Raw genomic sequence first — 18,516 nt, 5'->3', positions numbered from 1 at the left:
TTTTCAGCTTGTCATTTATTAGGTCAAAGTAAAGGTAAATTTCAAAGTGTCATATTAAATTTTGTGTTCAACCATTTAAAATATGCTTTTTGTTTTAAGACTGCTGTAGATTTAACTCCTTAATTGCCATGGCTTGTGGTTTTTTTTTTTTTTTTACAATTTTATTTCTGTTCCTTAGTTTCTTTTGTTTTTGAGTCTTGTGTTGTAGCTAAGTTTTTGTTTTTTGACCATTAAATTTTTGGTTCCTGCATCTGCCTGCCCCTTACCTCCCAGCATTTGGGTCCTACCACCTCATCTCCCATGTCCGCATTTCATAATGGCTGTTAGTTTAAACCTACTCCTTATTAATGCGCTGATACTTTTCATAAATGCTCCAAAACCATAAAACCAAACTAAACAGCAATAGACCCTCCAATAAGAAATCACTGGGAGAATTCTGGCATTAAAATGTTCTTTATTTGTTAGATATTTTTACTTCTGTCTAATTAAACCTTTAGAAAATAATTAACAGTCTGATAATGATCAGTCACTGAAACTGTTGTTCGTAACTTCAGTTCTTATTTTTATTTATTTATTTTTTTCAGACACATTGGTGAATACCAGCAAAATAATAAATAAAAAAAGAAAACTTAAAAAAGGACAGAGAGCAGCCCCTACAATTAGTGTGAGGGCATTGTTTTAAGTCAACATCAGACCCTCTAGGATTATAGACATGAATAGAAAGCAAGAGAGGAAAGAGCAGGAACATTCAGCAGCAATACTTAACAGTCATAGGGATACACAACATATCTACCAAACCTAAGGAACTTAAGTTTTAGATATGTCTTTATGACATCTGAATCTAGTTCTACCATAAAAACATTTGTGAGCACCCTAGCCAATTTTCTGGATCACTTCATTGCTGTATTTTACCCTTTTAATTATAATCTCAACTTAAGAGCCAAGCTGGGAATTTCAAACATTCTTTAGAATATAGAAAATCGCTTTTATCAACATAGATAAACCTACAAAAGTACACACACACACACACACACACTAACTTGAGAGGAATTCCTGTTTCAGTTTTCACTTGAGTGTTCTGTAATAAGAAAAACAATATTTTGAGCACCAGTATTATGACCGAAGGTGGAGGTTAACATTAGCAGGAAGAGCAAGGTTCAAGTAAAGCACAGTACATTCATTTTTCCATCCATACAAGCCTGCACATATATGAACAAACTCGCTCTCTCTCTCTCTCACACACACACACACACACACAAGCAGGTCGTCCATCTGCAGCTTTCCACTCAGAGGTAGAACACAGAGGGGTTTTATGTGAAGGGTGGTGCACAGTGAGCTTGTGTGTTGTTTTAGTGGGACCTCCTCTTCACCAGAAAGTAGGAAACTGCTACTACTGAGCAGGTTCCAGAAGAGAAAAAAAAAACCTGAATTTTCCAGTAACTATTTCAGCCCTTCATTTCTCCATTTTGACAAAGACAGGAAGAAGGGGAAAAGCTTTAAATTGGATAATTTATCAAAGAAGGTTTATTTAAAGATTTATATTCTCTTGTCAGTATCACTTTAAAACTGTGGTTGCTTCAGCAGGTACATATAAACAAAATATTTTCTGTGGCAGTAAGAACAAGTCTCAGTGTCAGCACTTATTTATTGTTCCATGATGAAATTAACTATTAAAAAACTAACAAAAAAGGTAAGTCATAAAAAAAATGCTTACTGTTGATTGTAGAACCAACTGCTCGACCTGAGCTGCAGCTCGTAAACCAGATGTTTTTAATGATCAGCTGCCTATTGCAAAACTGTTATTTACATCACCTCACTATTGTGCTCCTTCCTGTATTTGGTCCAGACATCTGGAGATCACATCTTGACTCTTGACACAGAGAAATGCAGTATAACTTGATGTACTTTTCCTCAGCATGTCCAACATTTTTATAGCAAACACAAATTTAAACGTGGAAAACTAGGAGGCAAACTTGCTTCATGGTTGTACACCAAAACACACACAGGTGATTTTAAGGTAAACTCATTCTTTGCGTCTTAAACTAGAAGCCCTCAGAGAGCACAGACCTCCGCCAAACCATAGAGTCCCTCACCTGAAAAAAACTGTTACCAACCTCATACCAACACTAATTTATACTTTAAGCTAATATATGGTAAATGGTAAATGGTCCGTATTTATATAGCGCTTTACTGTACCTGGGATGATACCCAAAGCGCTTTACATTATACATCACATTCACCCATTCACACACACATTCACACACTGATGGCGGAAGCTGCCATGCAAGGCGCTCGACCACGACCCATCAGGAGCAATTAGGGGTTCGGTGTCTTGCCCAAGGACACCTCGACATGAACCCGACTTGGCCGAGCCATGCCGCCCCGTCATCAGGACAGATGCCACATCTTATTTAGAATCCTTGAACCTGGAAACATACCCTTAGATACCAAGATGAAGTAAATGGCTATAATAGTCTTAAAGTTATTGAAGAAATTCACATTTTCTCTAATGGCCGCAATCTGGGTTAGCTGTTAGTGTATTTAACATCTACCATGGTGTCATCTGTAATGGCAAAATTATCCCTATCTCCCAATAGTAAAGAATCCTTTAAAAAAATTCCTGGATCCAGACGGTGATCGAATCAAAATCTATCCATAACTTTTTGAGTTATGCTGCTATCAGGCAGACAAACCAATGCTGCCAAAAACATAACTTCCACCTTGGTGGAGGTAATAAGATGGAACCAAAGGTGTAAAGCTGACATCAAAATTATTACTATCTATAGGGTGATGGTTTCACAGTGAGATGCATGCCCTGAGATTAAAGTTTAAAGGGTACTTAAAAAAAAAAAAAAAAAAGGCACTTCTGTCATAACAAAAGATACTATTGTGTCAAAACATCATGTATGAGATCTAAAATATGTAAATAACTGAGGCGAAGCAATGACCCGTACTGACCTTGATAACTGATAACATAACACTGTGTTAACCTTTTGGCCCGAGAGTAAATTTTGATATCAAGAATTCAAAAGGCTGTAGCTTGAAAGTGGTTAGAGATAAAAGCATACCGTAAACGAGAAAAATGTTAAATATGAACCTGAGTTTATGATGGGAGTTTTTGCACATTGAACAAAAATGAGCAAATAGTTGAGCAACTACTTCATGAAGAGTGAAAAACACCCGTCAGTGCTCCGTATCACTACATGAGTGCATCCTCATCAGCTCAGTAGGGTGTCTTTTAAACTTGATTTTCCTTATAAACTTTGAATTTGGCTCTCTTTCTGGAGATATAACTCGTTAACTGAAACTATTCTTTTCTGGTTTTGGGCACACAGGGTTTGACAAACACACAAGAACCAAACACATAGATTGTGATGTTTGTTGAATTCTTGACACTGTGTGAGTTCACACTGACTGATGTATGCAAGCAGATGAGTTCACATGAGTTCTGAGAACCTTTTAAATACTGAACTGTTGGTCACTTTGCAGAACAAAATGTAAAAAAAAAAACAAATAAACAGACATTTAAAGAGTTTTGATAACTTGCTCCTTTTCCCCCCAGCAATCCAAGAGATCAATGATCGTTCCCTCCCCGTCCATTCTGTTCTTCCAAATGTCTTCCAAGGTTTTTCTGCAGCACAAAGCTCAGGCCTTAACTTCATGTTGGTTGAGCTCCACCCCATCCTCAACGTCTTTATTGCCTGGGGCTGATGTCTTCTTGTTGAAATTACGGCCGAGAGATTCAGCCTCCTCCAAGGTTGTTGTTAGAGGTTTGCCCAGGGTCTCGGGCAACATCAGCGTCAGTACTCCAATAATGAATGCCAGGATTCCCACAATGAGCTAAATGTGAATTGCAATGACAAAAAGATATTTTTTATACAACACAATTAGTTATGTTGTGAAGACAACTTTGTTTATCAAGTATGAGAAATGGGAACAAGCTACAAATTAGTGTGACACTGTATAGTGTCACACTAGAGTCTAATGTGGAATTATAATTCTATGTGTACTCAATATTCAAAACTCAGACTTCACCCCTCTTTGAACCTCACACCTGTAAAAAATTTTTTAAAGCATCTACAGAGGCAGTGTCACAAGGTTATGTTTTTAGTAGCGTACATTTGTCTCTGTCTGTTAGCAACATAACCCAAAAAGTAATGGACGGACTTTGACTAAATTTACAAGAAATCTCAGAAACTGAATAAGAACCAAAGAAGATTTTGGGTGTAACCCGGATCACTGCCTGGATCCAGGAATTTTCTTTTAAACACTAGAACTTTCAAATACCCTTAGAACTGCCAGAGGGGGTCATTTTGACACCCTGCCGATGCAGCATATAAAAATTATACCCAGGCCGCAAGACTGGCTGCGACCTGCTAGCTTCTGTGTAGCCTGAGATGTGCACATTATTATTGCTGTCAATATTTTTTACAATTGCACCATAAATCTAATGATTAAAGATTAAATACACTGTCTTGGTCTAAAGGGTCTGCCAAAAGAAAAGATATACCTGAGGTAGATAGATCCAGACATCAGCAAGGTATACACAGAAAGGAGCCACCACACTGCCAACACGGCACACCATACTGCCACTACCTACTGCCAGAGACCTGGAGGGGGAATAGACACAGTCTAGTTCAGCTAAATAATGGTTTGATTCCCACAGTTAAAAGCAAAATGACAATGTGTTTATCCTTACCTGATTATTGTTGGGTAAAGCTCACAGGTGTACAGGTAGATGAGGCCAAAGGCAATTGCAACAGCAAATTTTCCTATCATATTGAGAGCAACACCCAGGGCCTCCATGTCCTGTACAGGTGAGAAGGTACAATACATGGTCATTGGAAACAAAAAGGTACAAATATTACATTTTTAACGTATCATTATCATACAGAAAAGCTTTAGTTTGCTCTATTACATATAATTTATTTCTTCCTATGGTGGAAAAAAGTTGTGACATCCTTGCACATTTAAGCTCATCACAGAATCAAAAAGTTCAAACACTTCACTTATGATCAGAGGAACACTTCTACTGGGCCTTTGCAGCCAGATTAACTTCAGACAAGCGATACAATAAATTACATGAATCACTGTTGCGTAAAAGTGAGTAGTTCAAGAGTCTCCTATATTGCAAAAAATTGCTACATACAGTATCAGCCTTACAGTTTGCATTAAGAAGTGTGTTAACTGAGGTAATTAGTGCAGACTGTCCTTAAGCTAACGGCCTAGGTCGAAATGCAATTATGTTCTAAGTTTATGTGGCCTCTACCGGTTTAGAGAATAACTACATGTGTCAAAAGTGTCAAAATAGCATCCACCTTGCTTATGCATCCTCCAAAATATGCATTTATTTTAACCCTAACCAAGAGATATCATTACATAACCTCAAATAAGAAATGATGTTGTGTTATTGTTGAGTTTTAAAAGAACACCCCATCAGTGCATTTTAGTGGTGTGAACTTGTTTGTGGTTTTATTTGATGCTCCAGGAGCCAGGCCTGGAGGTGGGGCACGCTCACGAGCGCTTGGTGGCTGGGCCTTTGTCCATGGGGCCTGGTCAGGCTCAGCCCATTAGGGTGACATGGGCCACCCCTCCTGTGAGCTCTCCACCTGTGAGATGGGCTGTAGGGGACCTGTGCACTCAAGTTGGGTGACACCCATGTGAATCCCTGGTCAGAAAGAGCTTTAACTCTTATTTCCGGCAGAGCTATACATGTCCCAAGTGAGGCGGGGGATATTGAGTCCAAGTGGACCATGCTCTGCGCCTCTATTTTCAAGGTAGCCAACCAGAGCTGTAGCCGTAAGGTGGTTGGCGCCTGTCATGCCGCCAACACGAATTTGTTGGTGTACACCAGCAGTGAGGGATGCAGTCAAGCTGAAGGCAGCTGATGGGTATCAGCAAGCTAAGTAGAACGCAGCTTCAGTGGTGGTAAAAACTTGGCTATGGGAAGAGTTTAGAGAGGTCATGGTCCCTATACAACTGGTGACAGAACTTGGTCCACAGTTGTGGCAGTAAGTCAGATTTATTTACAGAGATGGTTGGACTCTGCCAAGGCTGCCTTTTGTCACTAATTCTATTCATAACTTTTATTGACAGAAATTTCTAGGCACACTAGAAGTGTTGAGGGGATTGGATTTGGTGGCCTTGGGATTTTGGCCCCTTTGCTATTTGCAGATGATGTGGTTCTGTTTGCTTCATCAGGCTGTGATCTCCAACTATCACTGGAGCGATTTCCAGCTGTTCACAAGTGAGAGAAGGATAGAGTGGGAAGTCAACAGGGGGATCGGCGCATGATCGAGTTTTAGCTAAGCTTTAACTATGGGACACACAGCCTCACATTTGACTCTAGAATACTTTGGATAAATGACAAGCTCAGTGTTGACTCTCTGACCGTAAGATGTCCAGTTCCTGTGGCTGGAAACAAGCCCATATCATCAACTTCCACCACCTGCTTGATAGTATGAGGTGTTTGTGCTGATGTGTTTGTATAGCAACCAAAAGTCTTCACTTTTGTCTCTTCTGTCCTAAAGTCCTGTGGTTTTTGCAGATGCAACTTTTCAGACCCAGAGGCTAGAAGAGGCTTTCTCCTAATAAACCTTCCAAGTTAGTCTTTTTCTATCGGTACTGTCATGAACTTTAACATTTAGCATGCTATCCAAGCCCTGTAGAGTCTAAGATGTAGCTCTTGGGATTTTGTCTGTCTGGATTTTGTCTGTCTGGAAATTGCCCTACACTACCAGTCAAAAGTTGGACACACTTTCACACGCAATCTAATGGGAAAATGTGTCCACACTTTTGACTGGCATTGTGTTACAAACACCTGAAAATCCAGAAAACTGCTAAAACATCTGCTTTTGTAGAGTTGTTCACACTTACTGCTGGTTAATTAATTAAGAGCATCTAATAAGCTGCATGAGGCTGCTGTAGAAGGAGAAAGGGTGCAGTAAGTTTTTCACACACTGCATCTGCATTTTGGCTTAGTTTTAGTTAAGTGGATATTGACTTAGTGTGCAATGTTTTACTCCACCCAAGGTTGTATTGGATAAATACAACCTTCACTGTGTTTACCAAATACAACCTCAGTCAGTAAGCAACAGAAGGATTATTACTCAGCCTACTATTATAACACAACATGAGTGCAACAGACACCATAAGAAGGAGGCTGTGTAATGTAATCCCATCCTGAATAACTTCGGGGGGGCTGTACAAGTGTCAGGCACAAAAATGTAACTTGTCTATAATCTTCAGACTTAACACTGCAATGTGAGTTTAAGCTGCTCTGCCATTTGGTAGGGAAAATTATTTTGTGACTATAATGAATTTTATTTAAAAATTGTGGAAATAAACCTGCCTGAACCATCTCTACCATGTGTATTTAGGTATGTAATGCAAAAGGTTTTTGCTATTTCACTACTGCTTAAATTTTTGACCAGTTCCCCATTGTTACTATATTATTAACTGTCATCTCAACCACTTCTTAAAAAAAAACTATTATTCCTATTATTGTCCAAAGGAAAAGAAAAATTTTTTTCTTTTCTTTCTTTTTTTTTCTTTTTTTAGTGCAAACTTTAAAACCGCATTTTGTCATCACAGGATTAGTAATGTTATTTCTGTCATAAGAGGTCACTTGTGGAAAAAGTGATTTTCCTCCATCCAGTGCAAATGCCACATTCACAAGAAAAAAAAGCCCTAGGAAAGTTCAAGCAGTGTGAAGCAAAGTATCTGGCTGTTTTTGCCAAATTCTGACAAAATACAGGCGGGTACATATGAAAAGCCACTGCGATAAACACAGATGTTGAACTTAACATTAGTCCTCTCTACACTGACCTCAAAAACACTGTCCAGTGTTGCTATGGAGACAAACAGTATTTCAAAGGAAAAACATGCTGAGTAGCCAGAATAATGTTGCCCGTCTTTTTGAGGACTTTCTTATTGGATAGCAAAAGCATTAGAGTTTTCTGTTTCTAGGTAAGGTCACAAAAACAGGTTCATGGGTTCTGCTTAGTTGTAACTGATTCTGTACATTTCAACTCTTACTGTTATGCAGATATGTTAGAGACAAGCTAAAAATAAATCTGCCCATGTACATATATTTTGTCTGTGGATCTATGGATTTATCTGTAAATGAAATTAACTCAAAATCAAAAATGTGGCTTCATGCATAAATAAATGCAGTGACACAGAGTATGGACAGGGAAAATTTTACTCATTGTTACAATCTCTATTTTTCATTTCATGTTTAAACGCTCTGCTTAGATTGGATCCCAAAGGTCATATTTACTTAAATGCTAAGTACAAGCTGTTTAGCCTGCCTAACCATAAGCACTATACTAATATGGGTTTAGAGCAGAGAGCACCTACACATGTTGGGAATTGTAATATAGTGTCACATATCAGAGCTCAACAGTAACTGTCTAGTGACCCAGAGAAGTGTAATGACAACAGATGTTGAGATTGACAATGTAAACTGGTTGTGCAAGAGCAGGAAACACACCAAAATAACCCTTATTACACTCATTCCTACTTTTCCTGTTTTCCTTGGTTACTGGTCTACAGCTCCACCCACCCACACAATTCTTGCTGACAGCAGCATACTGTAACTCATGTGTGTAAGGCAATCCAATCCAGCTTTAAATCAGGATTTGATAAATGTTGATGTGAACACCAGAAAAAAGACAGATAGTTTGCCTCAGGCATATCACTCAACTTTGGTGACAGATATAGTGTATGTCTGTGTACGTACAACTGGTACCACAATGATGAGCATACAAGCAACCCCAGCCAGCAGCAGAGCAGGGGCACAGGTCTTCTTCCTTCCAATCCGGTCCATTGCAAAACAGCCAACCAGATAAGACGGGAACTCCACTGCACCTGGAAACAACCAATCACAGCAACCTGCATTCACAGACTGTCACAGCACTGACACAGTGACATGGGGGGACCTGAATTGACCATGTGATATGATTGTGAAGCACAGCCACACAGATGAGATCAATGATAGGCCTCTGAATAAAGCGAAATAGGATTTTTCAGGCTCCTACTTGAATTAGATAGAAGCAAATTAAATAAGCATGCCATTAGATTAAGGATGAAAAACAGACCAAATAAAATGAACATTTCACCCTGTGCATGGATTAAAATACAACTTTCTGTTACTGCACTTTCTGAGAATGTACACTTTAAATGTATTAGCTGTAAGGGAATTTAAGTAGGCTTGAGGAAAATTCTTTCAAAAGCAAACTCTTTCGTGATCTGTTTAACCAAAATATTTATTACAGCACAAATCTTATTTTCTTTACTGGATACCACGGGGAAACAATTTAGCTGTAGACAGTTTTTTTCTGTTCAGTGCTCCCAGGCTATTTTACTCCCTATTCCCATAAACAGAGATAAATATGCTTCAGAAAATTAGGTCATTTTATAAATACTGAACTTTTCCCTGTCAAAGAAATCTTCATTGGGATGCTGAAACATTTTTCAGCAGACAGCAGATAAACCTAGCTTTTATAGCATTTTTTCACACTTCAAACAAGATTCTTATTATTACTTAATCTCATCACCATGGCTTCTTTCTTTTATTAATGTACATTTAAATGCATATGCAAATCACTTACCAACAAGAAAGAGGTTAATATACTGGTTTCCCCCAAGGTTGACAGAACCTAAAGAGAAGACATAATAACCCAAGCTGCCGATGAACCAGATGGCCCAAACTGTGCATGTGCGACCCGCCATCCTCCAGCTGCCAAACAGATCCAGGATTGACAGCTTCTTCTGGGGATGTGATGGCTGCTCGTCTTCCTCCTGCTTCAACAGAGCTCTGCCATTCTCAGTCTTCTCTGGCTCCATTAGATCTTCTGCCTTTAGCCTGCATTCAATTCCATTGAAACGTGCTATTGTATCCAACAAGTTCTGAGTGTCACTGTAACGGCCCTTGGCCATTAAGTAGAAGGGTGTCTCGGGGAACTTCCAACAGAAGATCAGGAAGGGTGAGGTGCAAGTGGATAGGATGATCTGGTAGATCCACCATACTCGAACAAGGTAACCAGTCAGCGCCACCACCATGATGCCAACAGCAAAGGCTGCGTGCACATGCATGGAGGTCCATGTGCGTACCTTGCTGCCGGTGTACTCTGTCACATATACAAACACCACCACCAGATAGCCACTGGACACCTAATAACAGCAAAGAGGGGAAAGAGGAAAGGAAGGACAAAGGAGACAAACAGAGGGAAGAAGGATTGGAAGATGCAAAATGGGAGGAGAGATGGAAAATAGGGAATTACAATGGGTTGAATAAACTGACAGATGCACAACACGGGCTACCAGTTGCAGGATTCAATTGCCAAAAAAATTCTACAACAAAGAGCCAGCAGAAATGTTTTCAGTACTTGTGTTAGCAATAGTTAGTAATCAGTGAAGTGTTGACTTGGATTTCTGAATACTTTATGCTAGTACTCTAACCACAGAACGCACACTGCCGGCTTGTTTTGAGTTCAAATGCTGCTCCTCTTCTTTTTTATACCACAAATTCAGGTCTTCAAGTTTTTTGACCAGCAGCCACTATTGCTACAAGAATCCACCATAGATGATGTAAGGGTAGCAAAAGTAGAGACTAGTGATAAAATTAGCAGTTACTCAGATATATTTTTTCTTAGTTAAACTTTAACCATCATAAATTATTGGTCAATGCAGACTATGTAAATCCTCAGTGAATATAACTGATAAACTCAGCTCTTTACTTGTATAAGAAATTATATGCTTCTCAAATTCAAAAAGTTACAAAAACATTCTCTAAAGCTGAAAATGACCACAGTTGCAGCATGGCTTTTAAGTGTAGCTTTGAAGTTAAGGTTTATTTCAGTGCCTGATTCTACATGAAAAACAACAGCTGTAGCTAAAGAGGAAAAGAGAGGGGGATGGTAGAAGAAGAGAGGAATGAAACCAACATTCAGCACAACTTAACTGCCACGAGTGCCTCTGACTGTAAGGCACCCTTACTTTTACTTTAAAACATACTGTACAAAGTCTTTTTTTACTCACATGTCAAGGATTCCTTGCTTCAGGCAAGTTCATTTTTGTTTTTCCTTGTTACACAACTGACTCAGCTTTATGACCAGAGCTTATCCAGTGGTGTCAAAAAGTGTTTGCCCCCTTCCTGATTTCTATTATTATTACTATTATTAGGGAAAAAAAATCCAAGCCCACATGGCCCTATGTTTAAAAAAAAGTGAATGCCTTTTGGGAAAATACTCTGTGGACTTACGAGACAAAAAGTTGGAACTTCTTTGGTAGGTGGGTGTCCCATTACCTCTGGCGTAAAAGTAACACTGCATTTCAGAAAAAAACATACCAACAGTAAAATACAGTGGTGGTAGCTTGATGGTCTGGGGCTGTTTTGCTGTTTCAGGACCTGGAAGACTTGCTGTGATAAATAGAGAGCTGGATTCTGCTGTCTACCAAACAATCCCGAAGAAGAATGTCTGGCCACATGTTCGTGACCTCAAGTTGAAACAAACCTGGGTTCTGCAGCAAGACAAAAATTCAAAACACACCAAGGCCACCTCTGAATGGCTGAAGAAAAACATAATGAAGACTTTGGAGTGGCCTAGTCAAAGTCCTGACCTGAAACCTGTGGAGATGCTGTAGCATGACCTTAAAAAGGCGCTTCATGCTTGAAAACCCTCCAGTGTGGCTGAATTACAACAATTCTGTAAAGATGAGTGGACCAAAGTTCCTCCTCAGCGCTGTAAGAGACTTAATGACGCATATTTCCAGTTGTTGCAGCTAATGGTGGCAATCACTTTTTCACACTGGCCTTTTTCTCCCTAACAAAAGCCTTTATTTTAAAAACTGCTTTTTGTATTTACTTGTGTGTCTTTGACTAATATTTTAATTAGTTTGATCTGAAACATTTAAGTGTGACAAAAAAAAAACAAAAGAAATCTGGATGGGGGGCAAACACATTTTCATACCACTGTAGTTAAACTATAATTTGTAACTCAAAGAATGTGTTGTCATCTTAGATATTTACTTTTTAAACTTGGGCTAGAACATCAGTTAAGCTCAGATATATGTATACTTTACATCTAGAAACATGTTTGCTTCACATGCAGGGAGAGAAAAATCCTGCCCTGAACATGCACATGACAGAAATTTGACTTCAGGGCTTTCTCAAACATGGTTATATTATGTAAGACTTTATTTAGAACCCATGACAAACAAGTAGTTTTTTTTTCTCTGAGAAAAATCCACTACTGCTGGGCATTTCTTACATTTAAGCAACTTTCGCTCACCTAAATATAAAAACACACATTTAAAAAGGGTGGATGTAAAATAAATGAGGAATCATGCACAACAAGAACATTTTGGTTTGATTTGCATGTTGGCTTTGCTGTAGCATGACGAACAGGTTTGTCCATGTACTATAGAACATTAGTGAATGAGTGGCTGACAGACCATTTTGTACATAAACAGCCAGAAATCTGACACATAGTGACCCTGGCTGTTTATGTACAGAGTATGGAAAGTAACCAGCTCTCTTGGCCAACACTGTCTTTTGCAAAGGTCCAGAAGTGATGCCTTAAATTCTAAGACACACACAATGAAGTGGATGCATGCTGATATACATGCTGAACTCACCGTGGCGAGCAGAAAGCGAAGCACCATAAAGAAGTAGTAGTTTCCCGAAAATGCCACAGCCACCCCAAGTACAAACTGGCAGAGGCTGGTGAACATCAGGATCTTGACACGGCCCACTCTGGTGGAATGACACAAGCAAGGAGAGGACGATGGGGATAAGAAGAGAAAACAGAGACAAAAAACTTGCAAGTTTGGGTAAATAATCCATATGTAAAGAGCAGTATTGTTGCCAAGGTTGTGCAGGGACTTAAACCATGGGAAAAAAAGAGGATCCTTCAGCTGGAACAGTCGGGGGTTATTGTACAATCAGCATTTTATGCGTCTAGATAACGCCATAGTTGTAAATCATCATCAAGGTCTACAGATTTGGCTGTGGTTTGACACAAACTATTAATAGAACTAAGAACCATTGGTTCAGTGCTTGGATTCACATCTAAAATTTTGTGATTAACATTAATAAAAAACAGCAAAAGTGTTTGTCAATGTTATTTTACAAATATGTAAATATAGTTAACTGACCTACACTTCACAGCAGTGTCTTATAGCTGAATGATAAAATCAACACATCGATTTGCAGGAGACATGGGGAAATTCTGTCTCCTTACGCTGTCCCCAGCAGAGGTTTAGAATAAACTTCACTAATTTTTGGTGCAGATGCATATAATGATGCTACTACACATCTCTATGGAGGCTCTCTAGCCTGTGCAAAGGCAAACCTGTTCAAATTCCACAGTGGTGGAATTTGAACAGGTTTGCCTGGTACAACGATCTCTGTGCAAGGAGTCTATTTGGCTTTTGCTTACTTTTGATGTGCACTTACTTACTCTGTTCTGTTAGTATGACCCCATATAAATTACTGGAGAGACACTGCAAGTGTGCACTCCTGAAAGTGCTGACCACTGAAGTCTCAGCTGTTTGGCCATGACATCTGAGCTGTCTAAACTGTGCCCATGTTCCTACACTGCTACAGTCACTTTCCTGTTATCTTTTCTTCCTCTGATACTCTTCCTCTTGTCCTACCCCTCTGTCACCCTAATCTTATTTTACCTTCACATTCTTATCCAAATAACAATAAAGCTTATAAAGCAATCATACGGCTATGTGTTAACTACTAAGCATAAGTGAACAGTATTAGATTAGGTATTCAAACAGCAGTTTAAAGTCTTTTGAAGCTATGACTAATGCAGTTTCCAGTACTTGTATAACCATATACACGTGAACATAAATTCCTTATATGGTGCAACTGTTCCGTGTGTTACATGAGACAATTTACGCAGACATTTATGAAAGTAAATCCTCCCCTACTCACTCTGCAGCCTTTACTTACCTGTCGGCAATGTCCCCAAACACCAGCGCTCCAATCAGCACCCCTAACATGAATGTGGGCTGGCACAGCTTGGCTAACCACTCTTTGTCACACACCAAATTCCAGTCTGTTACAATGTTTTGGTGAACTTCAGAGTGGTCATAAACAAAGTTCCCATCGCATGTTTTTATAGTTTTGTTGCCAATAAAGTTGTATGTGAAGTCTTTAGGATTGATGCGCATGGCGCTGCGGCACCGGCTGAGCTCCCATTGCTCGCCTACAGCTGTCCTCACCACTAGGGGACCTCCTCCTGACTTGAAGACTGGCAGGATATCTTCCAGACTGGGTGCTGTTAAGTTGCCATACAGGACGTCAGTGATGTTGCCGGGCACACTGCACACAAAATTAGGAGTCTCGACCAGGAAAACAGAGGCCAGGTAGTGGATTCCACAAGCTACAGCCTGGAAAACTGCTGCAAAGTACAGGCATGCCTGGAATCTGGAAAAATAGAACATACATGAAAATATTCTGATATGAAAGCTGGAAATCATTTTGGAATTATATTGAATGTAAATCTCCAAGTCAACATAAACAGCTCATGTTCTGATGAGTCTAAAAAAGCAGCCAGGTGTTTCTATGGTACTGTATAATAATCACAGACAGTATTATACATTAAAATGATGTAAATCTTACCTTTACATCTAACATACCTAAATGTAAACCACCATTTTTTATTATTAACATGAAGTTTAAAAAGTGCTTGATCAGATTCAATCAGGTAGTGTGTGTTTACATAATCTATTGCAAAAAAAAGAAAGAAAAAAATGTAAAAAAAAAAAAAAAAAAAAAAAAAAGAGGAAGTGTAGGCTAATATATTGATATATAGAGAGAGAAGTGGGAGTGCTGCAAAATCTAGTTGTTTAAAGACATTCCCATTGTAAAACTCAATCATTTGGCTAAAAACAAAATATTATAAGCTTATTCATGGCAGGATATTAATTAAAACAATATTAGACGATATCTCTAGTTCTTGTTATAGTTTGTTTTCAAAACTGCAAAAGTAACAGAATGAAAAAAACTTCACACATAAATTCCAAACTGGCTGCTGATTGTGACTTTAGGCATGCCCTGCTACTCCTTCCCAAAACAAAGAAGGTAAAACCCCAGTCTACTGTGCCACATAAGGTGTAAATGAATAAAAGAATAAAGAAATAGTCTTCGTGTTACCTTTTGAAATGTCCGAGCTCGTCGAACATTCTCTCTACGGTCATTTTTCCGGCGGTGTTTTAGAGCGCTGAGGCTCCCGGTGCGTCTCTCCGGGCGGGCAGCGAACCAGTGCGCCTCAGCTCTAAATGTTGAACGGTGGTTTTCCCGGACAGGCGAGTAGGAGGGGCGCGCAAACTTAACCTCACGCGCTCATATCCTCTAATCTCACACTAACAACTACACTAAAGGAGTAAACATCCAATTGGATGACGATATTTTCGAACGAAATGTACAAATAAAGTTAGTTTACTATCAACATGCATGTTACTTGTTTTTGTTTCTTCTTTTTTTCTGAAATGTTTAGACTATTTTTTTTTAATCAAAGGACATTCAAATGACTCTAGAAGGCTAAATAAATTTGGCTCTGATGGAATATTCAAAAATTCTACCAGACAGAAATTATTTAAACACAATATATACGCCGCTTTGTGTAATTTAACCACAACCTGTAGAGCTCCTATTTTACGTATGCATAAACTGGCCCGCTTCTTTTTTTCTTTTTTTTTTTTTTTTTTTGTAAACATAGTTACACAACACTCACCAGTGCAAGACTGGACCTCTTGACATCATGGAGCCACATTTCTGCTACAGTTGTACCACTGCCAAGATAAACCTTTTCAAACGCAATGGAACAAACAGCTGTTGTAAACATGCCTGGCATTTACAGCTAAGCAGTGGTAATGAGCTGCTGAGTTCAAAATCTTTAGAAGGTCATGGTTAAGATCTAAACCAACAAAATGCTACATTCTCACCATCATTCATCCTCAGTTTCAGTCAATCTAAATTACAGCTACATTTAATGGCATTTTTTACTATAATTACTATCATTATAGGGGCTAGTAAGTAACCCTTTGGATTTTAAAACATGACGTTTCAGACATCTTCCAGTTTTCCTAAATAAAAATGAATACCACAAATCATGGTGTGAAATATTTTATTTAAAATTGACAAAATGACATGTGTGGTGTGTGTTTGTGCAAGAAGAGTGATAGCTCTCAGTATTTCCCTACGCCTTTGGTGTCAGTGAAATCCAGCTAAAATGTACAGAACAACCCCTGCAGAGGTGTGAAGTTGAAATTCTTGCAAGTTTACATTTGAAATAAGATTGAATTTAGGGTATTTATCCTTGAAGGGAAATTTTAATTCAAGTTTAAGTGTCTGCATGTATTTGGATCTGTATTTGCTCCTAATAGAGGTTTTGATTAATGATTGATATGTGCAGTAGTTGGTGGCTGTATTTACTCACAGGACCTTGATTTGTCTGGATCCAGCAGGATCACTGATACAGGTTTTGGCAGTATTTGCATGTGTCGCACTCACTCGTCATTTGCTACGCCTTCTCAGATGGGAAATAAACAGCTGGAAGATCATCTAAGTAGGTCATTCCTGCAAATGAATGGGAACAATTTGTAAAGTGTGTGTTGCCTTGAAATCATGCTCAAGGCAAAACTGGCATTATATTGTTAAAACACTTCACTCAGTTGGTGAAATTGAAGTCTCTTTGGGTCAAACCGAATCTTTTTAACTGATTGGATGTATACAATTAACCTTTTCTGCTTTTTTACTGCTTTTTCCTTAATCTCTTTTCCACATCTGTACTAAGAATGTATTCATAGGACATTTTTCAGGACATTTTTGTGCAAAATAACCTGAACGAGCCTCAAACTGAACACATCATCATGTTATGTAGCGAGTGTGCAGCGTTTTTCATTATGTTTAACAAATTATGGATCATTTTTATGAGCTCCAGAGCAGTCCCCAGCACAAACCTAAGCCTCTTCATCAGTTTGTTTAGTTTCTTTAAGTCACTGGCTCTGATGCTGCAGCCCCAACAGGTGGCTGCAAACCAAGTCACACTCTCCACCACAGACTTATAGAAAATGTGAAACATCTTACTGCAAACGTTGAATGACCTAAGCTTCCTCAAGAAGAAGAACCTGCTCTCCCCCTTGTCGTGAACACCTTAGTCCATGAAGTATATTTAGCTTTGCACCATTGTCACCTCTTTTCCCATGATGGAAATGGCATTTGTTGCTTCTTTGTCTTGGTTATATTCAAGATGAGATGAATGCTTCCAAAGAGGTGGACCAGTTCCCTGGAATTTGTTTCTTGTCCATCACTGAAGCACAAAGAGATCTTCTTTTTTTTGTTTGTTTGTTTTACAGATAACTGGACTCAGATTTGTATTTGAAGTCTAAGATGTATAACATAAAGAGAAATGCTGGAAGTACAGTCTCATGTGGTGCTCCTATGCATAAAGTGATCACTTTGTGAGTTGGTTAGTAATATGGACAAATTTGTACTTAAAATAACCATAGTCTTCTCCGTATTGCCAATTTTAGACATATGAGAGTTGGTTTGCTGAAGCACCAACCCCAGGATGGTGGGGGTCGGTTAAGATCTATGAGTGTAGCTCTGACCTGAACCTGTTGAAAAATATGTTCAGCTGATTGGTTTTGTCCAGCCAGGTCTCTATTGTTATCTTTTTCATATCTGACCTTTCCTCATGTTGTTCTGCTGGAGTCTGATGTCCAGATTGTTCTTGTATACTTCCTCGCTGTCTATTAGCTCCAATTTAAACTCATTATGCACACTTCTTAATAACTCCCTGTCTCCCACCCCACCTTTAGCTTTTTCAAACTGCTTTTATTTGACTGCTTATTGTAGAAGCATCCATCTGTCTAATTGGGGGGTTGATTCTCTACACAGAATTTGATGTAATATCCCACACACCAAGTTATGGTATTAATATAATCTCCTAACAGAGAGTATTCTAGTCTGTGTCCACAAATCCCTTTCTTCAGAGTTTATTCAGCTTGCTGTTACACCTTTTTTTTTACAATTCTATTGGTCACAGGTTGCCACTGAACAGTGGGAGTGTACTGTAGGAGGAAATGAGAAGTACCAGATCATGATTTGTTTTTCCGAATGGAGAATGGGCAGATAAGCTATGTACATCCTTAACATCTAAATAGAAAGATTCCATAATTTTATTTTCTCTGTTGGAGCAATTGGCAAAAAACTATTGGAAAGTTTGAGGAGTAGCAGAGAGGAAAATGTGTTTAAAATCCTAAAATATCACAATGTCCTTTTCTTTTTCTTTTAGAATCAACAATTGACCTAAAGTGTGTGTTTTTGGACTGTGGGAGATAGCCAGAATGATTGGAGAAAACCCACAAGAACAAGCAACCTCAAACCAGGAAGGTTCTTATCAAAGGACCACACCATCACGTGGCTTAGAAAATGACAAACTCTAACCCTTGTTTGACGGCTGCACATCTGTGTATCTGATACTATAACCC

General features: G+C 38.9%; 1 protein-coding gene across 1 annotated transcript; it reads right to left on the bottom strand.

The window, feature by feature from the left end:
- Positions 1-541: 541 nt before the first annotated feature.
- Positions 542-16,516, bottom strand: slc22a16 (solute carrier family 22 member 16). Its single transcript, XM_041975761.1, has 8 exons — positions 15,176-16,516; positions 13,970-14,446; positions 12,643-12,760; positions 9,615-10,176; positions 8,744-8,871; positions 4,700-4,809; positions 4,511-4,610; positions 542-3,840 (listed from the first exon to the last, which is right to left on the bottom strand). Exons 1-8 carry the CDS (start codon positions 15,217-15,219, stop codon positions 3,646-3,648), a joined length of 1,734 nt encoding a protein of 577 aa, XP_041831695.1. The 5' UTR covers positions 15,220-16,516; the 3' UTR covers positions 542-3,645.
- Between the last annotated feature and the right edge of the window lie 2,000 nt (positions 16,517-18,516).

The sequence above is a fragment of the Melanotaenia boesemani genome, chromosome 22, assembly GCF_017639745.1.
Source record: "Melanotaenia boesemani isolate fMelBoe1 chromosome 22, fMelBoe1.pri, whole genome shotgun sequence".
NCBI classification, from domain to species: Eukaryota; Metazoa; Chordata; class Actinopteri; order Atheriniformes; family Melanotaeniidae; genus Melanotaenia; species Melanotaenia boesemani.
Note: the sequence above shows the minus strand (reverse complement) of the source record. Positions and strands in the feature narration are given on the sequence as shown.